This window comes from Cryptomeria japonica, chromosome 9 (assembly GCF_030272615.1).
Source record: "Cryptomeria japonica chromosome 9, Sugi_1.0, whole genome shotgun sequence".
NCBI classification, from domain to species: Eukaryota; Viridiplantae; Streptophyta; class Pinopsida; order Cupressales; family Cupressaceae; genus Cryptomeria; species Cryptomeria japonica.
Genome location: NC_081413.1, coordinates 260,114,044 through 260,139,754, shown reverse-complemented (window position 1 = coordinate 260,139,754; position 25,711 = coordinate 260,114,044). Strand labels below are relative to the sequence as shown.

The 25,711-nt window shown below is 37.9% G+C and overlaps 1 protein-coding gene across 2 annotated transcripts in view; it reads left to right on the top strand.

Annotated features, from left to right (window-relative positions):
• The window catches only part of LOC131061914 (uncharacterized), a 70,200-nt gene extending 46,752 nt beyond the window's left edge, over positions 1 to 23,448 (top strand). The window contains exon 3 of one of the 2 annotated variants that reach the window (XM_057995765.2): positions 21,720 to 23,448. In XM_057995765.2, coding sequence (XP_057851748.2) covers positions 21,720 to 22,833 — 1,114 coding nt within the window. In that variant the 3' untranslated portion in view covers positions 22,834 to 23,448. The remainder of the gene's footprint in view (positions 1 to 21,719) is intronic. The other variant, XM_057995766.2, reaches the window with a different exon arrangement.
• The last annotated feature ends 2,263 nt before the right edge of the window (positions 23,449 to 25,711 follow it).

The following is a 25,711-nucleotide window of genomic DNA, read 5'->3' as shown; positions in this document are numbered from 1 at the left end:
ATTTATAATGGCATTTAATGATATTATTTGTTAATGATTATATTATAAAGTTATTATTTATGTCATTAAGAGTGGGGTCATTATAGCATTCAATGACTTTATAAAATGACAATATAAAGTCATTTTAATTAATAAAGCTCTCCAGCTTGTTTGAGAAGCTACTTCATGAGGAATTAAAAGTAAAGAAGGATTTATCCCACATTGAGCGTGGAGATTGATTTGGAGTTTGAGGAGTCTTCATAAACAAAACTTGTCTTCCTTCAAGAGCATGTCATGAGACTATTTCATTGAAGCTGTTTCTCCATTGTTGCTGGAAATCAGTGACTGGATTGTTCTAAGGATGAAAACCCTTGGAATTAGTGAAGGCTGGACAGAAACCCATACCTTCTGAGATTGGCGGATTCAAATCAGAATTCACAGCAAAGCTTATTGGTGAAGTTCTGAATTTGTATACAAGAAATTCAAAGTTTTTGTTCAAGAAGATCTCCATTCAAGCCAAGAAGAGATTGCAGGTTATAGACTTCAGGCAGCAGCCTCAATGACAAATCTGGAAGCGAAGCACATGTCTGAGAGTTAACACGTCCATCTTTAACGCCCCTTTGAGATCATTTTGAGCAGTATATGATAATGCGATAGGTCTGGACATTGATTGAGCAAGGACTGTGTTTGCATTCTCAAATTGATTGTCTGATATATTCAGGTGCAGCAGCAACTTGTCTTCCATTTCACCTTTCAGCTTCTTAAGTGTAGGAATCTTCATTGGATGGTCTGCTATATGTTTGTTGTAATGTCTCATCTAGGAACAGCGATCTGCTACTAGTTTTCATTCAAATCTATTTATTAAATGCTGCTGTGTAAAGTCATGTTGTTCTAGTGAACTCCAGCTTGCATACCAACTGCTTGTTTAAAGGCTGAAATGTGAAGCTTTATTATTTAGTGGTGTTGAACTTGAATGCTAAGTGTTTGATGTTATGTCGACCATAAAAACTGTGGTGATTTAGTTTATATAGCAGCCAACTGTTTGTTCAAATGTTTGGTCATTTCCTATGCAATCTCCTTTGAGAATTTTGCATCAGACTTGTAGCAAAAATCATTGAGAGCTGTTCAGAGGAGTTTTTGACAAGAAACCAATGCAGAATGCTGAAAGAATACATTCAGGAAACTTGAACAGACCTTACATGACGATTGTTTGGCAAAATTACTCCAGGACTTCTTGAATATTTTAGGACAAATATTGGATAACCCGTAGGGGATATTACATATTTCTCTTTGTGTGTCATTTTCTTAGGATGGATAGTGTCACTGCCTTAGACAAATTGTGTCATTGTCTAGGACGCCTTGTTCAAGCTTGTGACGTGACATAATGCAATATCTTCCTTCTTGATGAGAGCTCGCCTTGCTCTTTGATAACCAATACTTGTTGACTATGCCAAGACATTTACCTGGATCATTGTCGTAGACGGCCTTTGCGCTGTGATGGCTTTTGCATATCATGTTCGTGAATTGAGGCATGTGAAATGCTTTGTGGATTGCTTTCTCAGAGAGATCAGCTACCTCTCTCCCATCTGGTGTGGTAATCCCTCTCCTATCGGGATCATAATGTCTTGTGTAGTCAACGATCAATTGGTTGCATTGCACTGCTAAAGGGAAGCTGGCTGCCTTTATGATGCCACTTTCAATCATCGCTCTTGCGCGTCCTGTTGGTCTAGTGGTGTAAAGCGTGCCTTGAAATTTCTTCATGTCAATGTGTCCAAGGTTGGTGTCACCTATATTGCTCTAGTATGATGTGACCTTTGACTCGACAATGATATTCTTGGAGTCCTTGATAAGTGCTTGTCGTGATCCTGCCATTATGCACCTGCGAGAGTTGGCTAAGTTAGTGTCATGTAATGGTATTTGCTTGTAAATATGTAATCAATTATCTAGGCATGAAAACCTTTAATGAAAATCTTGTAATATTAAGTTACGCCTTCAACCATTGATTGAACATGATCATCTAAAGTTAACAACTATCCTTTGAAACACTAAGATGACATAAAGAAAGATACTACAATCAAGACAATGCAATAGTCAAATGAGACAAACCAAATCCACCTAAGACACAATCTGATCAAAAGATGTTTGAACCAAAGAAGCAATGATTGCGAGCGATCGTGATTAATCGGGAATTGCGTAGCCTCCTGATTTTTTTGTCCAAAAAATCGTGAAATACATGTTGACCGATTGTCAATGATTTTTTCCTGTTAAAATGCGATTAATCTGCGGGTTTAATCGGCAAATAATCACGACACAAATATCTTTGCCGGAAACCCTAAAAATAGAAAAAGGGCGCGAAATTTCTGCCGAAAAATCTATAAGCTGACACTGCATTGCTGTTGTTCTTCATCCATGGTGATCGGAATAGGAAGCCTGACCATTGAAGACACGAGCAGCAACGCAGTGATCTCATTTGGATGCAGTTCCTGTTTGCGATAAGGGCAAAATCCCAGACGCAGTTTGTCGGCAAGCCAGCACTGCATCATTCATCGTTCAGCACTACAAGCCAGGTATTTACCGTGACGTTTTTTTTAATAGAAATTTTTAAGTAAATTTTTTACTACATCTTCACCTTGTATGCTACAAGTCTGTGATCATTTACCTATGTTATGCATCCAAACATATGCCAAAAATGATATGTTTGAAACATTTTGATGTCATTTCCCCAAAGTAGTCCAAAAGTATTCAGCCAATTTCTAAATCCTCAATTTCCTATTTAAAAGTAGGAAGCTGAATTTGTAGAGATGTAGTGGCATTGAATTTGAAGATGATTATTGATCATAATGCCACGTCAAAAAGACTTTGTGTGGACACATTGCACAACAGTTCCTGGTAGCACGAAGGTCAAGTGCAATTGGTGCCAAGATGAGATCAATGGTGGAATTTATCGTTTCAAATGACATTTGTCAAAAGAATGAGAAAATAACACCGAGATATGCAAAAAATGCTTTGTAGATGTCTCGTATTAGGCAAAGCAATCTCTTGAAGGGATTGTTGAGAGTAAGGCCAAAAAGACGAGAACTGGGGTTGAAATAGGTTCTAGTTCTACAGATGCTAGGAGGAACTGTTTTAGGGAATCTGGGTCAACACTTAATTCTATAGCACGTGGACCAAACACAAGTGGAGGAAACATTAATACTTTCTTCCAACCTTGTATTACACCAGGATCACAAACCACTTTGGAGAGTACAGGATGGAGGAAATCTGTCATTGAACAAGCAAAGAAGGCAATTGCTAATTATTGGTACTCCTCTCACACGACATTCCATGCTTCCAGAAATCCATATTGGCAACCTATGGTAGATGCTATTGCAGCTGTAGGTCTTGGGTTTCAAGCCCCGTCTTATGAGTCATTGAGTGTTGGTATGCTCAAAGATGCAGTGCAGGATGTTGAAGATGTTGTTAAAGAGCATCGATTACAGTGGGCTATTACTGGTTGCAGCATTATGTTAGATGGCTAGACAGATAGAAAGAACCAAACTCTCATTAACTTGTCTCTTGTGAGATTGGCACTGTTTTTTTGAAATCTGTGGATGCATCTAATATAATGAAATCCACAACTGCATTGTTTGAGATGTATGATGTGGTAGTTGCGGATGCAGGGCCACAAAATGCGGTTCAATTTATCACAGACAATGCTGCTGCTTGTGTTGCTGCTGGGAAACTTCTGATAGAGAAATACCCTTCTATGTTTTTTACACCATGTGCAGCACATTGCCTTGATCTAACCCTAGATTACATTGGAAAAATTGAATGGGTAAATGAAGCATTTCAGAAGGTTCACAAGGTTACCAAATTTGTTTATAATCACACGAGGATTTTGGCTATAATGCGCTCTTTCACAGATTGCAAGGAGCTAGTTCGACCAGGGGTGACAAGATCTGCAACACACTTCCTTGCATTGCAGAAACTATGTGAACAAAAAAATAATTTGAGGCGAATGTTCGTTTCAACTGAGTGGATGGAGTCTGGCTTCACAAATCAAGCAAATGGCATAGCAGTGGCAGAGTACATGTATTCTACCAGCTTTTGGGAATCGATTGAACAAATTGTAGAATTTTCAAAGCCTCTAGTAAAAGTCTTGAGACTAGTGGATGGGGAAAACCCCCCAATGAGATATGTGTTTGAGGCCATGGATAGGGCCAAGGAGGTGATAAGGAGTAAGATGGGAAATAACATGGAGAGGTATATGCTGTTGTGGGACATAATTGATAGAAGATGGGATGAACAGATGCACACTCCTCTCCATGTTGCGGGATACTTGCTCAATCCTTTGTTATTCTACAAGACTGCATACATGGATATTAATGTTGAGATCAAACAAGGCTTTTACAAGTGCATGGACAAAATGCTTCCAAACTTGGATAAATTTAATGTAGCTATTTTAGAGTTGGAAGCGTACAAGAGGGCTAAGGGTTTTCTCTCTTCTAGGGCTGCCATACAAAGCAGAAAGACCATCCAACTAGGTAGACTCTATAAACTTTTGACAATCTCTTTATTTTGCCAACATGCTCATTAAGTTTGTTAAGATTTTAAGATATTCTTAGTCTTACAAAATTATCTCCATATAATGTGTTTTTCACCTCAATGGTGGACTTCTTTTGGAGACGAATTACCAAATTTAAGGTGGATGGCAGTGCGCATTTTGAGCCAATTATGTAGTTCATCAACTTGTGAGTGTAATTGGAGTGTTTTTGAACACATACATTCCAAAAAACGCAATCGCTATCACAACAATGGATGAATGACTTGGTATTTGTTCACCACAAACCTCCGCTTGAAGATAAAGAAAGCTCAAGGTGAGAATATTAATATATAGTTGCAGTAATTTCAAAATTGTATTCACTATTCATTGTGTATCTCACTTGTAAGGCAAAGACTAATTTCTAATGGGCAAAATCAGGAACTATTGAGGAAGACTCGCCAATTGACCTCATTGAGATAGATCCAGACTCTGAGTTGATTGCTGCTGCTGCTGCTGATGATGATGATGATGATGACGATGATGATGATACTCCAGTCGAGCTTGAAAATTTTGATCTCATGAGGGATGCCAATTGGGATCCTGAATGGATTGAACGAGCTAGGACAGGATCTCACCCGGGAGCTTCATCATCAGGGGCTCCTGCCCTCTAGCATGTCATTGCCTACAGTTGAATTTTTAGAAATTTGTACTTAGTTTACAGGTTGACTTTGTACAAAGTCATAAACTATATTGTAAACGACATTTTGATATCTATCACCATCTAGATATTATCTATGTTGTGGTATGTTTTGTGCAATGCAATCAGCGATATGAATATATATAACGAAAATCTATTTTCTACAATTCATGTGTTCAAGTGTGTATTTTATTTGCCTACAATATCTCTGTGCTATGGAAATGCCCTTAAATATATAAAAAAAGTAGTTTTTGATTGTTTTTTTTTGCAATTTTTAAAGTTTTGTTGTAAATCTGATATTTTCCCGATTTTTTCAAAAAATCTTATACTTTTGTTTTGCCGATTGATTCCCCAAACGATTAATGCTTCTTTGGTTTGAACAACTTATTTAAAACCTGAGATCAATAAACTCTAATTTGATCACTTTTTATAAATATTTCGATCAAACGGAGTGATCAAAATAGATGCCAATTCACTGTTCTCAAACAGTGCCGTCAGCTTTACATATATTCGTTATCCTCTTTGCTGACCTGTAGTCACACTCAGATATGAATTACTGTGTTATGATCAGAGTCACACATATTCACTGTTTGAATATCATCTTACCAATGCGTCAAAATCGATCTGGGTTTCAAAGATGGCTATTAAGCGTGAATCGTTGTCTATACAAGTTCACCAATGAATATCGCCTGAGCCACCTTGCCAAACTCACTATTAATGATCGCGACCTCCTCTTTGCTGTCAAAGATGTAATTCACCGACTGATATAAGATGGACTTGATGCGGTTTAGCAAATTGCTGTTCAATTTCGCTGATTATTTAAGCCCGAGGGTTCGCTGATATTACTTGTCCAATATTGGCGATGTTAAACGATGCCACTTTATATCTGTGATGAAATCGCTGAGTGCAATGAAATCACTCAGCCTCTGAGATGAATTCGCCAATGCTGAAGACTGAAATTGCTGAATGTCAAAAGATGTACAGCATGTATAGGGATTAGATGTCATGCACATAATCACCAAAAATGAAAATGTTGTGTTTTGGGGTAGATTTGCTATGGCAAGTTCGATGTTCAATCTCGCTGATCAGAATCCGAAACCACTGTGGTAGGCACTGTGTATAAACATTTCCAGAGTCGTTGGAGAATAGACACGAAGATCATGGTCTTTCTCAGTCTCTTAAATTCGAAAGTGATAAAACAAAATCATTGCCAATCATCACAAGGTCGCTGTCAATGATCAATCAAATGCAATGATCAATTTCATGCTTATAGTTATGTTGATGTATCGATAACCCCTCACAAGGAGCCAGCGATTTGTATTAAATGAATTTTACTAAAAAATCGTGACCCTCAATGTCTTTCATTTGATGATTTCATCGGATTTGCAAATATGAGTGAATGTATTGCCCTTTTGGGAAGTTGACAAGGTCTGATTGCTGCCTTCATTAATGGTATTGGGGCGGCTTTGTAAATGCCATGCAACATACATTAGATGATCACTTTGATTTCTTGTTTGGCGTTTCAGTATTTAATGCAATGCCATCTTTATTCAATGCTTTTCGATTGTCACACTGAAACCTTCCCTTGATCCTTAACGCCTATCTTGTATTTTATAACATTCATAAAGGATCAATTTTAAAGATTGGCAATTGAGCAACCATCATTATTTAACACCTATCGATCATCATTTAAGGCTTTCGTCGCATTTGCATTGATCATAGTGTCAAACTTCATCGTGCGAGTTGGTGTCATGAAATGCCTTTGCTTGTATTATCGTTGTTCTTCTTCATTCATTGCTCCAATTTAACAACTTGCATTGCGTAATGCCTCATTGCGTGACGCCTATACCTTATATGCTTCTTCGTTCTATGTTTATTTCATGAGTTGTTTCCAAAGCGTGACTTCCTTTTCGTTGCAATTGATATTGATCAAAGCTTTAATGCGTGACGCGTGTGTAAGTGTGGCATGATGAGCGCAAAGCTTATGCATAGGCGTGAAGGCTTCACACAATAAGTGTAAAATCAATTATATGCACGAGAGCTTCGCACGACATATGTGAAAGCTATGCGTGACGAGCGCGAAAGCAATGCGCGATGAGTGCGAAGGCTAAGCATGACGTGTGCCTCTTCATGCCTTGTTCAAAATTTTGAATTTTGAATTTTTTTTTTTTGTGAATTTTTGAATTTTTGGATTTTTTTGTATTTTTGATTTAAAAAGGACACTTACTCTACACTATGCTAAACTGCGACACTTAAATTAACAATATCTACAAAGCAAAGAGGGGTCCCCATTTGCAATAGGGCAATGTGTGAAAACATCACACCACACTATTTTAGCAAAGGCTCCATACCTGCAGTGGGGCATAGACTTTATAGGGGAAAGAACAGAGAAATCCAGCAAAGGGTACAATGGATATTGGTAGCTACTAATTATTTCACTAAGTGGGTAGAGACAATCCCTACAAGTAATGCAACCTCAAAAGTGGTGGTTGAATTCTTGCTTACCAGGTATGGCGTGCCATCAAGAATTGTTGCTAACAATGTAATGTGTTTCAGGTTTTAAGATTTTGTTGAAATGTGCTCACACTTTGGGATCTCCTTAACACATTCATTCCCTTATCATCTGAAAGGAAATAGACAAGAATAATCCAACAATAAAAGTATCATGAATATCATCAGTAAAACTTTGGATGCTAACAAGAAAAGATGGGATGATAAGTTGATATTTGCTGTTTGGGCTGATAGAGTAACGTATGAGAAGGCTGCTAGTAAAAGCCCTTTCAAATTGGTGTGTGGTGTTGAGGCCAAGTTACCAATTAGCCTTGAGTTATCAGTGTACAAATTGTTGCAGGGGATTGATGGGGAAGAAGTAAGTGCCATTTATCAAAGAATATGTGAATTGATCAAAATGGAAGAGATAAGGAAGAATGTCCATAACATCTCTTCAACTTTTTATTTGTTGATGACATCCCATTAGTTAATGAACACAGTTCCTCTCCCAAATCATACATAGTCTTTCCTTCTTTTTCTATTCTTCTTTCCTCAATTTCTTTATGCTTCTATTTACTAATTCCTCCAACTACTCTTCTTGAATGGACAAAACCTTTTCTGGAATTTTCAGAAATTTGAGAAATCTATTGTCCAACTTGACTGTTAGGTTTGACAAATTTGGTCTGATTTTTGGACCTTTTGAGAGTTGTGGTAGAAGTGAAGCCTCTGTGCAACTAAAATCTCCTAACAACTTATTGGACCTTCCATAGTCGTTTATGCTCTTCTCCATACTGATTAATAATTGTCCTAGTTTTTCCCACCTTGAGCTTGATTTTTTCAGGGTCTTCCATTCTTCTTCTCTGATTACTTTTCCTTTCTCTTCAACTAACATATTGTAGCAATTGTTGGGGACTTGTTTCAAGTTATGACTATATGCATAGTATTGATATGCACTCAACGCACCTGGTAGATCAAGAAGGAGCTCTCCAACCTACTTGCAACTGTTCATCCACCTATACTCTCTCATTTTGTGAGTGCCATTAATGACCATATGTGATGCCTATAACTGGAGAGTGGACACCCATGCTATGAAAGTTCGATAGGTTATGATTGGGCTTGATCTTAGTACAAAAAATGATGAAATCCCTGACATTTAGACATGGCCACCACTTATAGTTGCAGGAATTTGCAGGTTTTCAGGCCCTCGTGCAAGTCTACACATTTCCCTTTCGGGGTGACCTATAGAAGGGCATATATAGACTAATTTACATTTTACAAGGCATGGGAAATCAGTTGGAGAAGAACAAAGAATCAAAAGAACTATCTGATAGCTAGGGTTCTTGTTTTCAAAAAGGGAGAAGATACTATTTTGTAATTTTATGAATTGAGTTTGTCTCAAATTTGTAATGAATTCACTATAATCCTTGAAGAATGATTTATGAAGTGTAGAATTGACATTGAGTGAGTGTCTTCATCAATATTGTGTCAAACAGAAGTCTGGGAAAACTCTGCAAAGATTTTGCATAGTGTCTATTCATAATAGTGAAGGTAATGTCAGGTTTATTTGTGGATTAATAAGTAGACTCATGTATTCTGCAATTTTCCGTTGTTTCTCAGAATGCATGTGTAAAACCTAGCTCACTTTTGTGTTATGAGATCTCCGTTAAGGTTCTATATCAAGATTTCAATCATTACAAGTTTTGTATGAATTCATGACTTTGTTTCCCTATAGGAATAGGCATCGATATGTTGTAAACTCCACTTTTCATCACCCCAACACCTAAATGTTTCACTGAAATGATTTTCGTTTGGTAAAAGTTAGGTAATTCTTCAAGATTTCAGGTGCAAAAGGTAAATCATTGAATCAACTATAAGGTGTAAATTCATCTGTTTCTTTAATTAAACCTTGTGCTTGATAAGTTTTTTGTTGTTAAAGGTGTGTGGCCTTGTTTGTCAAACTAACACAGAGGTATACTGTGACACTAGTATTGGAATATACTATGTAAATGGTATAGTTTGCAGCAAGTATCATAGGTATACTGGGACACTAGTATTGGGATATACTAGCAAAGGGTATAGTTTGCAGCAAGTATTTAACTATTGTGTTATCAATCAACCCAACACCTTAGGGAAACCCACTATGGTCTTGCAGAGTCAGAAGTGAAGGAGGTCTTACCCACCTTAATAATTGGTCCTAAGATGCCCAACTTGAAGATAGGTTTAGTGATATTCTTCCGAGGTTTGAAACCCTTGACTCTGGGGGGATTTATCCAACTTTAGAGATTTGGGGTCCACAACTTGGATCACCAACAGATTCCAAATCACATATTAGAAAAATGAGGTTACATATGATAGCAACTTTTATAATATAATGTATGATCTGAACTTACAACTTTAGTGAGTGGTGCGACACACTTTTGCATGATAATCTGCCTTCAATGATGAGGTGCGGCAGCAACAAAGACCATTTGGTCTTATGGGAAGGATGCAGCTGGCCCTTGTCTATATGCTTTTTTTCTTTTGAACTCTCCTACATGCTTATCTTCCATAGAAAATTTGGAAGAAAAACACTTCCAAACTTGGGATATTTGACGATTTTTAGCAAATTAACCACATGAGGGGGACCTGGGAATGGCAAGAGAGCATATTTAGAAAAAAATTGACAGTTTTCATTAAATGTTTCTCACATTAGTTGCCTACGATGGACAAAGAAGGCAAGTGCACAAGATGGACAAAAACATGGTTGAATTTTACAAATTTTCAAATTGGGTCCCAACAGTGGCTTTGGTTGGGGATGCGTGTCTGCTGTGGGCACAGTGAGAACTCAACTATATTTGGGAGGTAGACCAAAAGGCAAAACAAAGAGCACATGTACACAAGGCAGAACACAACAAGGGATTATGTACAACACAGCAATTTACAACCATTGACATGAGGGCACAAAGGAATTGGAAAGGATGGTTGTGAACAAAACTTAGAAACATTATTGCAGGCCAAAGCTTACAAGAAAATTCATGGCTTGAGGCCTTGGGCAAACTGCTGCAACCACTTACCTTTGTCAAAGAAAATCTTATTGAAGGAGTTGTCCTCCTTCATACCATAGTTGTACTCACCACCCAATTGCAACAAATGATAATGTTTACCTGTATGCATCAATTTGTGAACATTGCCTAAGAAGTGAAAGCTCATTCCACCATCAACATTATTGCTGCAAGGGAACCATAAGTTATAGGTCCTGACCTATCCCATATCACATCATTCATGTTCACATTAGCATGGGGAGTAATGTCCTTGCTGGACGAAAACCCAGCTAAACCTTGGTGGACATTCCTCCATCATGCTGACAGCTGCCACCACAATGGAGGAATGTCCACTAGGGTTTAGACAACATACTGGGCTTTCATCCTGCAGGGACACTACATGTTCACCATGCTCCATAGGGCTCCACCTCGAGATCTTAGCTCTAATACCAAGCAAAGCAACCACCACACCAAAAGCTCAGACTAATGGTGAATGGCACCCACTGATGTTAAGAATGGGGTTCTCATCCCACTAGAGTGTTGGCATCCCATTAGAGTGCCAACGTAGGCCAACACCCTCGTGGACATGTGTTTGTTGGGCCCACCATTTGGTTTAGGCACACACCTGCCAACATGATGGAGGAACGTGCACTAGGGTTTAACCACATATTGGGTTTTCGTCTAGCATAGACATTACACAGGGTGAAACTCTAAAGACCAAGTCAGCACCAAAAGAATTGAAACACATGGAAGAAAGTAAACTTCCCTCATTTATGGATGCAATGTTTTGACACTAGTTGACCTTCTTAGGTGAATTTAGGCAAAACAAAATGCCTCAAATTCACATGGCAAAGAAAAATATGCTTGATTATGTTTGTGAACTTGATATACACAAAGAAAAGCTTCCTCCTGCAAGTCAAACTGGAAAAATTCAAGCTTTGGCACACCCTTAGGCTGAGTCACAACATGTTGATCATCTTCTTGGCACGTGTTGCTGCTCAACATCATTATCACTTGTATGCTGGAGCTTCGACCCACATAAAGGATTCCAATTTAGGCACACAATATTCACAACAGTAGAGGCTACACCTTCATCACAAAGGAAAGCTTTCATAGTCAACAATATTCACATCAAGCTCTTTGATAATAGGTAACTGACATACACCATCGTTACACATGCTGATGCACTCTTAAATATTTGAATCAGAAGCACGATTCCAGCTGCAATTCACACTGTCAACATAGAAGTCAATGCTATGAGACACCTCAAGTGAAGAACCGAGTTCTTCAAATTGTTCCTGTATTTTGAATTTGTTTTAGCAATTTTCTGTATATGTACCGCTGAAATCAAACCTATGATACACTTCCTCTTCCTCAATCATTGTAACAATATTTTTTTATAACCCAATTGAAGCACAATTTGCATGAGGAAGACAACAAGTCTTGCTTGACAGAAAAGGTTCTCAAATTTATTCACATGAGCATCTTCTTTACAGTAATCAAGGGCAAGGTCTTTGTTGTCATTTTATGACACCCTTGGTCCATCAGTAAGAACCGATTAGAGATATGTTCCATGGACCAGCGCTGCCCTAGTTGATCAAGGTTAAAAGCAGTGGAATCATGGTTTGAAGTGTTGCCTTGTCGGAAGTTCCTAGGCCCTCTTTTTCTCTTCCCCTGGAACTTCGGAACCCCGAGGTTCCGAAGTTCTTTGCCTTAGCCGCTTTCTTTCCTGTTTCGGAACTCTGGAACCTCGAGGTTCCGGAGTTCCCTTCCTTCCCTTAGCTTTTCTCCAGTTTCTCCGGAACTTTGGAACCCCAAGGTTCCGAAGTTCTCCCTTCCCCTTCCCTTCTCCGGAACTCCGGAACCTCGAGGTTCCGAAGTTCCTTCCCTAGCTTAGCCCCTCCTCTCCTTAGCCTTTCTCCCTCCTCCGGAACCCCGAGGTTCCGAGGTTCCTTCTTTTCTTCTCCCCTTTCCTGGAACTCCGGAACCTCGAGGTTCCGAAGTTCCTTTGCGCAGTTCCCCGGAACTCTGGAACCCCGAGGTTCTGAAGTTCCCTTCCCTTGCCTTCCCTGGAACTCCAGAACACCGAGGTTCCGAAGTACCCTCCTAGCCCTTCTTCTTTCTTTTCTTCGGAACTCCGGAACCTCTCCGGAACCCTGAGGTTCCAAAGTTCCTTCCCCTTTTGCCTTCTCTCTCTAGTTCCTCTGGAACTCCGGAACCCCGAGGTTCCGAAGTTCTTTCCTTAGCCTTTTTGAAGTTCTCCGGAACCTCGAGGTTCCGAAGTTCCTTGCTCCTTCCCTTGTCTTCCTCACTTCGGGAGTCCGAGCTTCCGAAGTCTCCAGACTTCCTTCCGACTACGACACTTCCGGATGGCGTGATCAACATTCAAGGCTTTTAATGCTCCGACAGTTTTGGTGACTTGTGCACTTTCTTTTGTGGAGCCACAAGGGTGCATTAAATGTTTTTGGATGGATTTCCATCAGGGAGGTACGGGGCCATGCTTGGTGACTTATGTCATGACTGACTTTGGAAGGTTAGTCAATCTACCTTCTCAGGATTGCCCTTTGTGGGTATGGCTAGGTTGCTTGCATGTACAAGTCAAGTGCATGCACTTCCCTGCACTTCCAGACTGACATGTAGGGGTCATGATCACCCTTGTAACCATTTTTTCTATATAAAGGCTGTTAAGCCTCATTGTAAAGGGTTCTCACCCGCTGCCCTGAGTTATCCTATGCTCTTTCTCTTCTCTTGAAGACTTGTAATTATTTTTTGCATTTCTGCAACTGTAAGTTTGGCCTTTGGCCTTTCAATGAACTGAAATTACATTCTTGCCTTCCTTCAACTTATGCATGCTGTGTATGTTTCCTTACCTTCATCATGGGTGTATGTTTTGTGGCTCTTCTCTCCATATATGCTGTGTTAACTTGTTTTCTGAGTGTGACTTGTGGGAATCCTTCTCCCCTCTTGACACTTAGCAAATCCTAACCTCCATACATGCCTTTGGGTCACTCATGCAACTAAAGTTTGCGCACCTCTTGGGTATTTCAGTTGATTCCTTGTGCCATTTCGGGTGGGGAGAGGTACAATCTCTTATCTTGGTGCATCACCTCCTTACATTTTAAGCATTTCTCTCTTCCCTTTTCCTCTGTAAGCTGTTAGGATAGGTTTAGAAGTAGGATTTGAAGTGTTGAGTTGGTTCAACACCTGCACTTAGATTGAGAAGGAAGCCGGCCTTCTCTGGAGATTCAACCCCCTTGCGCAAGGTCCCACACTTCGGGTTTGTTTCCATGTTTCACAAGGTTGCTGAGTTGATAGCTTAGCAAGGGTGCAAGCTTTTGTGATAACAGTCTTCAAATTGAAAATCATTGACTATATGAACACTTGTGTCAACAATTTTATCTCTAATTACAGCTACATATAAGTCATTGTCATGCAAACAAACATTAGTATAGCTTCTTTATTATTAATAGGGACAAAGGAGGGTAATACATGAAACAAGAAACTCGTTTCTTGCTCATCCTTGATATCATAAACATGTACACACTATATATAATTAGTTCTAAGAGCTGATTCATTTAATTGTTCACTTGTGCACACATCATCCTCTTTTTCCATCTGGCTTCTATAAACAATAGGGTCATATACCTCATTCTTAGACTGAAGTTCATCATACATTTCATCTTTGGTCCACCAATGGATGACCTATCCAACTGAAGGTAAGTGCATACACTCTTTTCATCATCTGCAATGCTATCATATGATGTTGCACTACAAATCTCTATTTTCACACACGCATGCACACACATGACACACACGCGCGCACACACACACACGCACGCACGAACGCATGCGCGCATAGACGCACACACATGCACACATAAGCAAATTCAGAGTAATCATGCAAAACTGCGAGAGCCTAAAATAATGTATTAGAGATGTATAAATTGCATTGTAAACCATTTTATATTGTGTACACCAAAGAAACAGGACTCGGACTCGACAAGGCCGAACCAGACTCGGACTCGGGACTCGGAGTTAGACTCGGCTTTAGACTCGACTGGACTCGGGACTCGCAGTCAGACTCGGCTTTAGACTCGACTGGACTCGGGAAAGTGAAAAACTCAAGAAATTTAGAGATTTTTAAAGATTTAAAACTTGTTTCAGGCACCCTTTATTGAATACACCTTAAAGACACAATAACATCATCAAACTCGACTCATTTGATTACATACACAAGTATACATCAATCACATAAGTATAAACGCAAATTGTAGCTGAAGGAAATAACAAACATAGATATATAAATATTGTCAAATGTATACAATATTACAAATCTCATGGAATAAAAAATCCATGTCATCATATGATCATCACCAAATGTTTCATACAAATACCAAAGGTAAATACAACTACAAGCGTATGGCTCGGAGGAGCCAGCACGACTGCACCCTCCGGCCCCGACCCCTTGCGAGGGCGTCTAAGGTAGGTCCTGGATGATTCGACATCCATAACCGCTCCCCGTGACACCATGCCATGCTCACCAACATCAGGAACATCTGTGTCACTATCTGCCTCTGAATCTCCTATTTGTGCTTGTGCTCTTCGCTCCTCCTCTGCCATGGCTACAGTCTTAGGCTCTATATCTACTTGGTCGATCCAATTAGTGTCAGACTCGAAGGTTAAATTTTCCCTACTTCTATCGACGCAGTTTCCCCCCATATTTTTCGACGGGGGTTTGGGGGCAGCGCCCCCAAGGTGGGGTCAAGCGGCAGCGCCCTGCGAGGCCAAAAAAACTTATTATTTAATAAAGGCGTTGGGTGTTATTTTTCTATTGGCTGACATATTGTAACTCTAATTTTTCTCATTCTCAGGCGGAGGTTGTAGTGAACAAAGACGAGACCATTCATTTATAAAAAACCTTTTAAAATGTTTTTTTTTTGTCATTTTACGTAACCCAGCTAGTAGCCGAGTTTTAGGCACTGGACTCGCCGAGTTTGGCGAGTTTTTGCCAAACTCGCCAGACTCGGATGAGTCCGAGTCCGAGTCCCAGAGACTCGGCGAGCATGTCTCGGACTCGTCGAGTCTGGCGATTTTTGTTTCTCTGGTGTACACACTACATATAATTAGTTCTAAGAACTAATTCATTTAATTGTTCCCACACATTATCCTCTTTGTCCATCTGGCTACTATAAACAACAGAGTCATAAACCTCATTCTTAGATTGAAGTTCATCATACATTTCATCTTTGGTCCACCAATGGTCGATCTAACCAAGGCAAGTTCATAAACTCTCTTCATTATCTGCACTGCTATCATATGATGTTGTACTATAAACCTCTATCCTCACACATGCACACACGTACACGCGCGCACACACACACACACACGTGCGCACACACGCACACACACATGCGCACACACACACACGTGAACGCATGCTCGTGCACGCATGCGCACACACACAAATGCACATGCATGCACAAAGAGAGAGAGGCAAATTCAGAGTAATTTTTGGAAACTGCGAGTCTTAAACAATGTATTTATGTATAAATTGCATTGTGAACCATTTTATATCGTAGACTTGCATTTTGTGTTGTAGACCTACCTTTTGTGTTAGTGACTTGACTAAGAAATTGTGATGGGTACCCAATACGATGGTTTTACAATTTAATTGCCTAGATCTCTTCATTAGGTTTTCCACTAGACTTTTTTCATCCTAGAATTTATACTTAACCTTAATCAGATTGGGATTAAGCAAAACAAGTATTGAAAGTGAGGCACAAATCCCAAAGCACAAGACAAAAATTGACCAAAAATAGATGCTTCAATTGATCCATTGAGGATTCAGAAATTTACAAATAATAGGACATCAAATCCAATCTTGTAAAATAATCAAAATCCATCCTCTTGATTTAAAATCTAGTATACGAAGAGATTACACACTTCTCAAAGTCGCTAGGAAATTCACTGATCAAACTTGTGTCAAATATTATACACAACTCTCTACAAATAAGTTCCATTATACATTCAATAACCCATTTTCAAATTTGTGGTATAATTCTTTTCAAGGCTTTAGTTTGCAACATCTAACACTAGGATTGCTTTCAATTCTGATTTTGTGAGTTTAATCATTGATTCTAAACTAAGTTACCAATTCGGGTATGGGTATAGATACATAATTGGGTACAAAATTGTGGAATCGACAATTTTTTTTTCCTTGGGTACGTGTACAGGTACGGGTACGTCCGTACATATATATATATATCTTAATTTTATATATATACATATATTATATATATGTTCAAACATCAAAATTTAAGAAAATAAACTATCACTACCATTATTGCATCCATACAATGTAACTTTCCCATACATAAATGATAAGTCCATAATTGACAATAAATATTCATATATCGTATTCATAATTTACCAAAATGATACTATTCAACTTTCAAGTCTCAAAATGTCATGATGCAATAAAAATTCAAATTACAGGCCATACGGCCTATGGGATTTAATCTCCATCTTCATCTTCATCTGAAGCATCAAGCCCAAGCCCAAGGTCATCATTTGGTTCAAATTCGACATCATTTGAACCACAATCCCTACTCCCACTAGCTATGTCTCCCTCAAGTTCCATAGCTGCCTCGTCTATAGAGACTTGGGCAAGCTGTGCAACTGTAGCATCTGAATCAGCACACTTGGGGGCTAGATCCCAATTCCTTGTTGCACCTGCATTATATTCAGGTTTCATATGTGACAATAGACGAAGGTTGGAGTGTATGTAGACCAATTCCTCTACTTTCTTTTCACCCAAACGATTATGTTTGATTAAGTGGATGGAGTATGTAGTCCAATTCCGCTCAGCTGAAGAAGAACTTGGAAAAGTTAAAACATAATTAGAAATTTATAAATTATAAAATAATATGATAGCATCGAATGGAATTGTAAAACTATAAAAATAAAAAATAAAAAGATTCATACTTGGAAGAGAAGTTTAATTGCAAGAAGCTGCAAGAAAATGGAGCCTTGACCATGTACATACCACCACTCATTAGCATCCATCCTATATCTGGCTTGAAGAGCTACAACATCATGATATTTTGTAGATACAAATTGGACAAACTCCCTCAAGACAATATTTCTAGTCTCCTCATCTGAATATATCTTTTTAAAGGTATCCCTTTAGCCAATAACAACCTCTGCATCTCTATATGGTGGCAACCTCCCTGGTGTTGCAAGCATCTCTGCACTATAAAATTTTGGCATCAAAGCAAATGCTAAAAGATGTAAGGGTGTGGTCATCTTGTTCCAACGGTCAACAACAATTTGTTGCACAACTTTGAAAAATGTTTTTGTTGGGTCATTTTCCTTTTTCTCTATTACTTATCATTTTCTCCACCATGCAATCCATGCCATCATAAATTTCACTCAAACATGGTGATTAGTATTAACATGCCTAATCATGCTCATGATGGGCTTGGTGAAATTGAAAACATATTCCACATTATGGCACCATTTCTCATCAAGGTTCAATGCTCTTACTTTTTGAGTTCTTTCTATGTTGGACTGCTTCCATACACTCCACAAGGTGTTGATGACCATAGAACTCAAGGCCTCTCGCACCTTAGCAAGTTGTTTTAAGAGGAGCGTGTGAGATGCAAATCGTGTTTCGACAACCTAACATGACATAAAAAAATACACATCATATCTCAACTATAAAAAATAAAAACTAAAAAATTAAAAATTAAAATTAAAATTAATAATTACCTTCAACAACTCAAACTTGGAGAAGCACCTGAAGATGGCTTGTGACATATGATGATTAATCACAAACATTTGAATCTCCTTGCCCTTCACGTACACTTGTTTCACCAAATCAATTTGTGTGCCAATCTTTTGCATGATTAAATTAAGTGGCTGGACTACACATGGTGTCCAAAAAATGTGACCATATGTAGCCTCCACTATAGACGTAGCTGCCCTACAATTTTTAGCATTGTGTGTTATGACTTGGACAATATTTTGAGGCCTCACCATGTCAATGGATTCTATGAGGATATTGGCAATGAAACTTGCATGTTTCACTTACCCCTCACAATCCACCGCTTTCAAAAACATTGCCCCTTTGGGGCACACTGCTATAACATTAACCAATGGCCTATTTTTACAATCTTTCCATCCATTAGAAACGATGGACACACCTGTTTCTGGCCATGTATCTTTGATGACTTTCAATTGTGTCTCTATGGAAGCTTTCTCCTTTGCCAATAAGGTGGTTCACACCTTTTCATAACCAGGACAAACATAATTAGGAGGTGTATTGCAAAGGGTATGCAGGATGTCCTGAAAGTAAGGTGATCTAACAATGTTGAAAGGAAGTCCATTGCCATAAATGCAATGACCAATGCTCTGATTTGCAACCTCTCTCATTTCATTTTTGAAGGCACTATCGAATGGCCCTCTTTTCCGTGTGACCACAACATTCTTTGGCTCAAAAGGTGGTGGTATTGTCATGAAAGGATGTGGGCCAGCTGGTCTTGTGGAGCCACTACTACTAGAAGACCTCTTCGAACTTGCCTTGGCAAGAGGATGATTTGTTTTTGGTTTGTTGCTTCTCCTATCAGCTTCCACTTGTTCTCTAATATACTCCATAATTAGAGCTTTTGGCAACCCTTTGCCATCTGACCCCTTACAAAATTTTATTCCACGTCCAGGTATGAAGCAAAGGTGACCTATCACTCCATAGTATGAGCTGGTATACTCAATGCCACAATGGTTAGACTACCAAAGAAAACTCCCACCACTAGACATTTGCTTGATCATTGTTGTATAATGCCAAAGTGGTGAATCGGTATCAATTTTAAAGGGGTTCTGTTGAGTTCAAACCTGGGCAATTGAAATAAAGCTTGCACTTACACTTCCAGTCTTAGCCATTATGTATAATTGTATGAATAATGCACCTAAAATAAAAAATAAAAAACTCAAACATTATTGAATTGTTTTTTAAAAAATTTGGCATTATAACCCCATATCATGCATATAAAATGTAAAAAAATTTACAATACTTCTTTAAAAATAATTTAAAAAACTTGAAAAAATCTTCAAAAAATTCTTGAAAACTTGAAAACTTGAAAATTCACTCACTTGTGATGGCTAAATCTTCCTTCTCCAATGATTCCTATGCCTTTGATGCGTGTCTCACACCTTCGTACCCTTCACTTTCGAAGAAAAATGCAATCACCTTCAAAACATACTTGGAGAGAAAAAAACTTGAAAGATGCAAAGAAAATGAGAAGAATGAGTGTATAGAGGAAAAAAATGCATTATAAGGGCAAAATTAGGGTTTAAAGGAAAAAAAAAATATTAAAAACTTTGTGTTTTAATAAAAAAATTACTTTTTGACTCGTGGGCCTCGTTTTTGGGCACCCACGGGCTTGGGTTTGCCTTGGGTTCTCCCTAGGTGTGACCTAGATGGATGGGTTCTCTGTGGGTCCGGATTCGCTTGACCCACAAAGAACACAACCGCTTGGGTTGCACCCAGGGCGAACCCAGGGGTGGACCAGGCTCAGACCCAGCTCTGATTCCAGGGGGTCCTAGGAGAATCCAGTATCTTAGATTCTAAACTATCTCAAGATTCTCAACAACTCCCCAAAACTAGCTCCAATGTTCATTTATGAATCTAGTTCATTAGCTTTTCAGTTTCATCATCTTAGAAGTTATCTTTCTTCATAGATTCTCTATACGTTTCCATTACCTACAAATCTGAATTATTTGACTTCTACTTACTGTTTTTATTTTAAAACACAGAAATATTCATATTTAATATTATTAAAAGATTAAGACTTTAATTCACCTTGTTTTCAATCTCTATTGAATACTTTATTTCTAAACCATGACCTTGTGCTCTTGTTGAATCCTCTTCCAATGTGTAAAAAGTTAATTTATTACTCTAATATGTTAATAATGAAATTGATCAGTGATTTTAGTATTCACCCAACAACATTCTTATTCTTATTCTTGATTGAATCCTAATCCCATGCAACTCTTCACTTTGTTTTCTCTCCAAGTTATCTAATATTGTCTGAATCTTTCTTCTCAAATCCTATCCAATTTTTTTTGAATCAAATCTTTTGTTCTATTTTTTCAAAAATCTCAACCACTAAAGATGTAGGCAACATTAATTATCGAAGAACCAATAAGTCTTTATTTTCTATAAATAAATTTGCTCTCATGTCTAAATTTATATTCGCTAGGAAATAATTGTTTTTATATGCTCGCTCTATTTCTTTTAACTAGATTTGGTTTTATATATTGATTAAAATCTCTTTAAATTTTTTATAATTTTCTTGAAACATCATCAAACAACAATCATATTGTCAATAGCCTGTGTCACATAATAGAATCTTGTATAATGAAATAATAATAATTTATCAAATATTCCATCATACATCAAACATACATAACAAATAAAAGCATATAAATAATCATTGAATATATACATTATCCATCACATAATTAATAATTATCGAATAAGTAAAACCTCCACTTCCAAATTACATTTGGATGGGTCAAATACTCAAAAATAATAAATCAAAGAATCAATAAATTGAAATGTTAAGAGTTTTTTCTTCCCATACCATGCCTTATTTTCTAAAATCAAAGCTCTTGTGTACTACTTAGAACACCATGTTGTTTATTTGCGGGCTTACTAAATATTGCAATGTAAAATAAAAAGAGTATTATTGAAGGCTATGAATGCCTATAATTTTTTAATGGTTCCTATCCATATCTCCACTCCACCGTCTGTTAAATTTATAGACCAAAGGCTGACTATGTCCTGTGGTAAGGTTATTGCCTAAATCTCTTGAAAGTGACTCTTTTGCATCTTGGATCATTGTTAGGAACTTAGGACATTTCTTTACTTATTTAAGAGTACTGTCTGTCTGAACTACAACCAAGAGAAGTTTAGTTCCCATTGCTTTCTTCTGTTTGTGTGATAATGACATAGGTTGCACAGTCAGATTCAAATATGCAAATTACTAGAAGAAATTTTAATTTGTGTCAGGAATGATGGGAGATATTTGGGCAGAACAACACATATGCCATCTATCAATTTATCTTGCCAGTTGTCTGCTGCACTTGGCTATTCAACCAAAGGAGACATTGATTGGGAGAATGGAGCATTGACAAATGGATTTTGTCTTGCTGCTATCTGTGAAGTGATCTCCAGACCAGAAAGCTTTGTGGATAGCACAAGAAAGATGGTTTCTCTGGAGGATGAAGATGTTTCATTGCGCTATGTAATTATTTTCAAGGATCCAAATGGACACAATAACACACATCTTGTAGACGGACACATTCTGTCAGGAAAAGTTGATTTGCATATACATTATAAGCATGTGAGAGAGGATTACAAAAGGAAGGAGTTAAGTCAATGTTTGATTTATAAACAGCACCGCAAAGCTGTTTTTGACAGGAGAGTAGTAAACACCAATTGTGGTAGTTGCAATGAAGCAGTCAGTGGCAGTACTTCAACAAATCCTGGGCCTTCTGTTCATGACCTAGAAAGGGACAGCATTTTGAAGACGAATTCCTCCATGAAGACTATAATGAAAGAATACCATAATCTAGCAAAGGTATTAGAGCATGGACAAACAAACACAACAGGTTTGGCTGGAGTAGTACTCAAACTTCCAGATGAAAATGATATTTGCAGGTGGCATGTTTCATTGAGTCAGAATTTGTTCAAGGACCATCCTATATACAAGGACCTTGTTGAGTATGCAAGGAAAAAGAATGCAAGCCAAGCATGTATTTTGTTGGAGATTACCTTCCCTGCTGATTATCCTTTTGCTCCTCCATTTGTCCGGATCATTCGACCAAGGTTTAGCCGCTATACCGGTCACATTACAGTTGGTGGTTCTATCTGTATGGAGTTGCTGACTAGAAGTGGCTGGAGCCCTGCTTGTTCGATTGAAAGTCTTCTTGTGCAAGTACAAAATGCAATTATTGAGGGTGGAGGGCGGTTGGACAGAAATGCACTTGTATCAGACATTGAATATGGTGAAACAGAAGCCCATGAAGCTTTTGATCGTGCAGCTCTTGATCATGGATGGATATAATTATAAGGACCTTACCATGGCTTTATATGTGCATTAGAAACAAATTCTTTGTTGAACTATAAGAGCTACCATGGATGGTGATATAGAAAGACTAAAATTTTCATAACATGTATAAATCACGGTTCCATTTCAAATTTGCATGGCAGAGTTAGGTTCCTATTGGGACCTACTTGGACTTATCTCAGCACACCTACTGTTATGGGTATATAACCTTCACCAACCAGTCCTTTTAGATGCTTAACCCAAAGTACTAATGCATTATTAATGCACGAGGGGTGCATTGTCATGCATAGGATAATCATGGGGACATGTTTGAAAATATTTATATGCTTTTTGTATAGGATCAGAGTAGATATAAGAATGGAAAAGGATGGTGAAGCTCCTTATATTCCTAGATCTATATATGTTGGGAGTTTCATCAACCCCAAAAAATGTACGATGTCTTTTGAGTCTTTTTGAAAGGTCAGAACTGCTCTTTTTTGGCATGGATTCACGACACACTTACCTATTTTGATTCTATGTGGCATGTTCATGTGAATTTAAACTATTATGGGTTCTAATCAATACGGTACCTCCATTCTGAAGGTGAATATTAATTCTGCACTATATTAATGACTTGTTATCTTTTGTATTCTTCCACTCTCTGTCTGCAGTTGATTCTACATCGAGCTCCTCAATGATCGGTTTATTTTCTTTGTGCTTTCCATTTACGTTGCTCTTCTATTTTCCCACTCAAGACTGCACCAATTATATGGTCTCACACATCAAAATTGCAGAACATTGTAACAATTGATTCCTTTTCGATGCTGTCACAGTTCACTAGCCCTTGTTTTATGAGGCAAGGCATTAAGGTTAGTACAAACATTATGGGTTTCTCTCTACTAAGGGAAGTACATTAACGTAATATACAGGTTAAGATCCAAGATAACTATGCACTTCCTTATAGGCATGATTGGCATTCATATGCTTCAAATGCTAGCTAACGTTTGACCATCAACATCATATCTTCCTTTCTTGTTCCTTCGCATGAGTTCCATTCTTAGCTGATTTATTCAGTGGTTCCTCTTCTATGCATTGATGTTGATTCATGGATCTATATCATGTCTTTCAGAAACATGAAATTTCCGCAGTCCATAATGATTTAATTTTAGATAGTGATTTTCCTGGATTCAAACTATGTAGATATTTTTATGTCCAACATTTTGGATCAAACTCTATGATCCATCATCAGGGAATGAGAGCATGAGAAAACGTGCTCTCATTCCCTGATGATGGATCATAGAGTTTGATCTGAAATGTTGGACATAAAAGTATCTACACAGTTTGAATCCAGAAAAATCACTATCTATATCATGTCTTTTTCAGACTGCCTCGAAGGAATCTATTGAAACCTAAAACTTATAATCAAAAGCTAAAGTCCAAGGTGTTTTTAACCTAGTCCGAGAAGGATGCACTCTTTCTTTTTCCCACCCTGAAAGTGGTCAATGTAGACTATCTTTTTTCTTCCTTTGGAATTGTTTTTTCCAATGCACTCAAACCTAATGCTCTGACTGTTTGCTACCGTTTGTGGCACAAACAAAAGAAAGGAAATTCCTAGGTTTTAAAAGTTGAAGTACAAGAATGGTGGAGCTGATTCTAAGGAGGCCAAACAATTACAAGCAAAGCAGCTTAGAACATACTTAGAGGTGAAGCAATCCAGTTCCGCGGTAGATAAAAGCCAGGTAATAAATCCCTTTAATCAAACTGAAAAGTCAAATTATCCATCATCTGATAGAATAGTCAGTGTGTTTCCTACTTTTTATGAAATTTCTACTGTCTATAAAAATCATGATGATGAATAAGCTAAAAAATAAATAAAAATGTATTTAACCTGTGTTAGCTAAAACAGAATTTTTAACAAGAATCAACAAGAAATCCTCATTATTTGGAAACTTAATATATGGACATTATGAAGGAGAAGCTTGGTAAGGGGGATGCATACCATGATCTTGATTGTTAGAAAGACATACAAAGTGTTAAAAGAGTTATTTAGAATGTTTTGAATGTATAACGCTGAGGTAAAAACTATGATATTCAAATTCGTGATCTGTTGAAAGGAAAAGAATAAAGTGTGAATTTTGTAACGTACTGTTACAGTCCAAGGACCAATACTGTTGGTGCTTATCTCAACAAACAGTGCGATTGGAATAATTAAATTAGAATAACTACATTACGTCTTCTTGAAGGCAACTTACAGATAGTTAATAGGATATTTTCTTGCATAGAACTTTGGAAGTGACAAAGTTGATGGGCAAAAGGTCAACTGCATATAAACAAATATATTACTGGCCCCTTTGAACCAATATAAGTTAAGATAGTATAAGGGAGGTGTGGAATTGTGATGGTTTTTTCGTGCCAGAAGTGCATTGCAATTTGAAGATGGGAGTAAGTAGTAGTAATAGAGGTTCAATTTATTAATTTTAAGGTGCTACAAGAGGGTAGCTTCTTTCTCTAAGAAGTGTAATCTTTGCTTTTTAAGAGAATGCCACCATTTTCTCAGTATATGCTGTTTCATTTCAGTTGGTAGTAAAGATTATACAATAGGAGGGTAATCTCTTTCTGGAAAGTAGTAAAGGAATTTCTTGAACGCATTAAACACTTCAGATTAACCACTCAGTAGAGCCGTGGCTGGAGAATTTGAGAAAGAAGCTACTTGACACAATAATTTTAGGTGCGATGACAAATAAGATGGACTATTCTTTAGAGAAAGAAAACTATGAGGTAAATATGTTATTGCAGACACTGCCCAATATTTATTAGGGTGTTTTCAGATTAAGATTATAGGGTTTCTATTGGGGCCTCATCCCAACTAAAGCCATATCAAGGGAGCTACCATTAA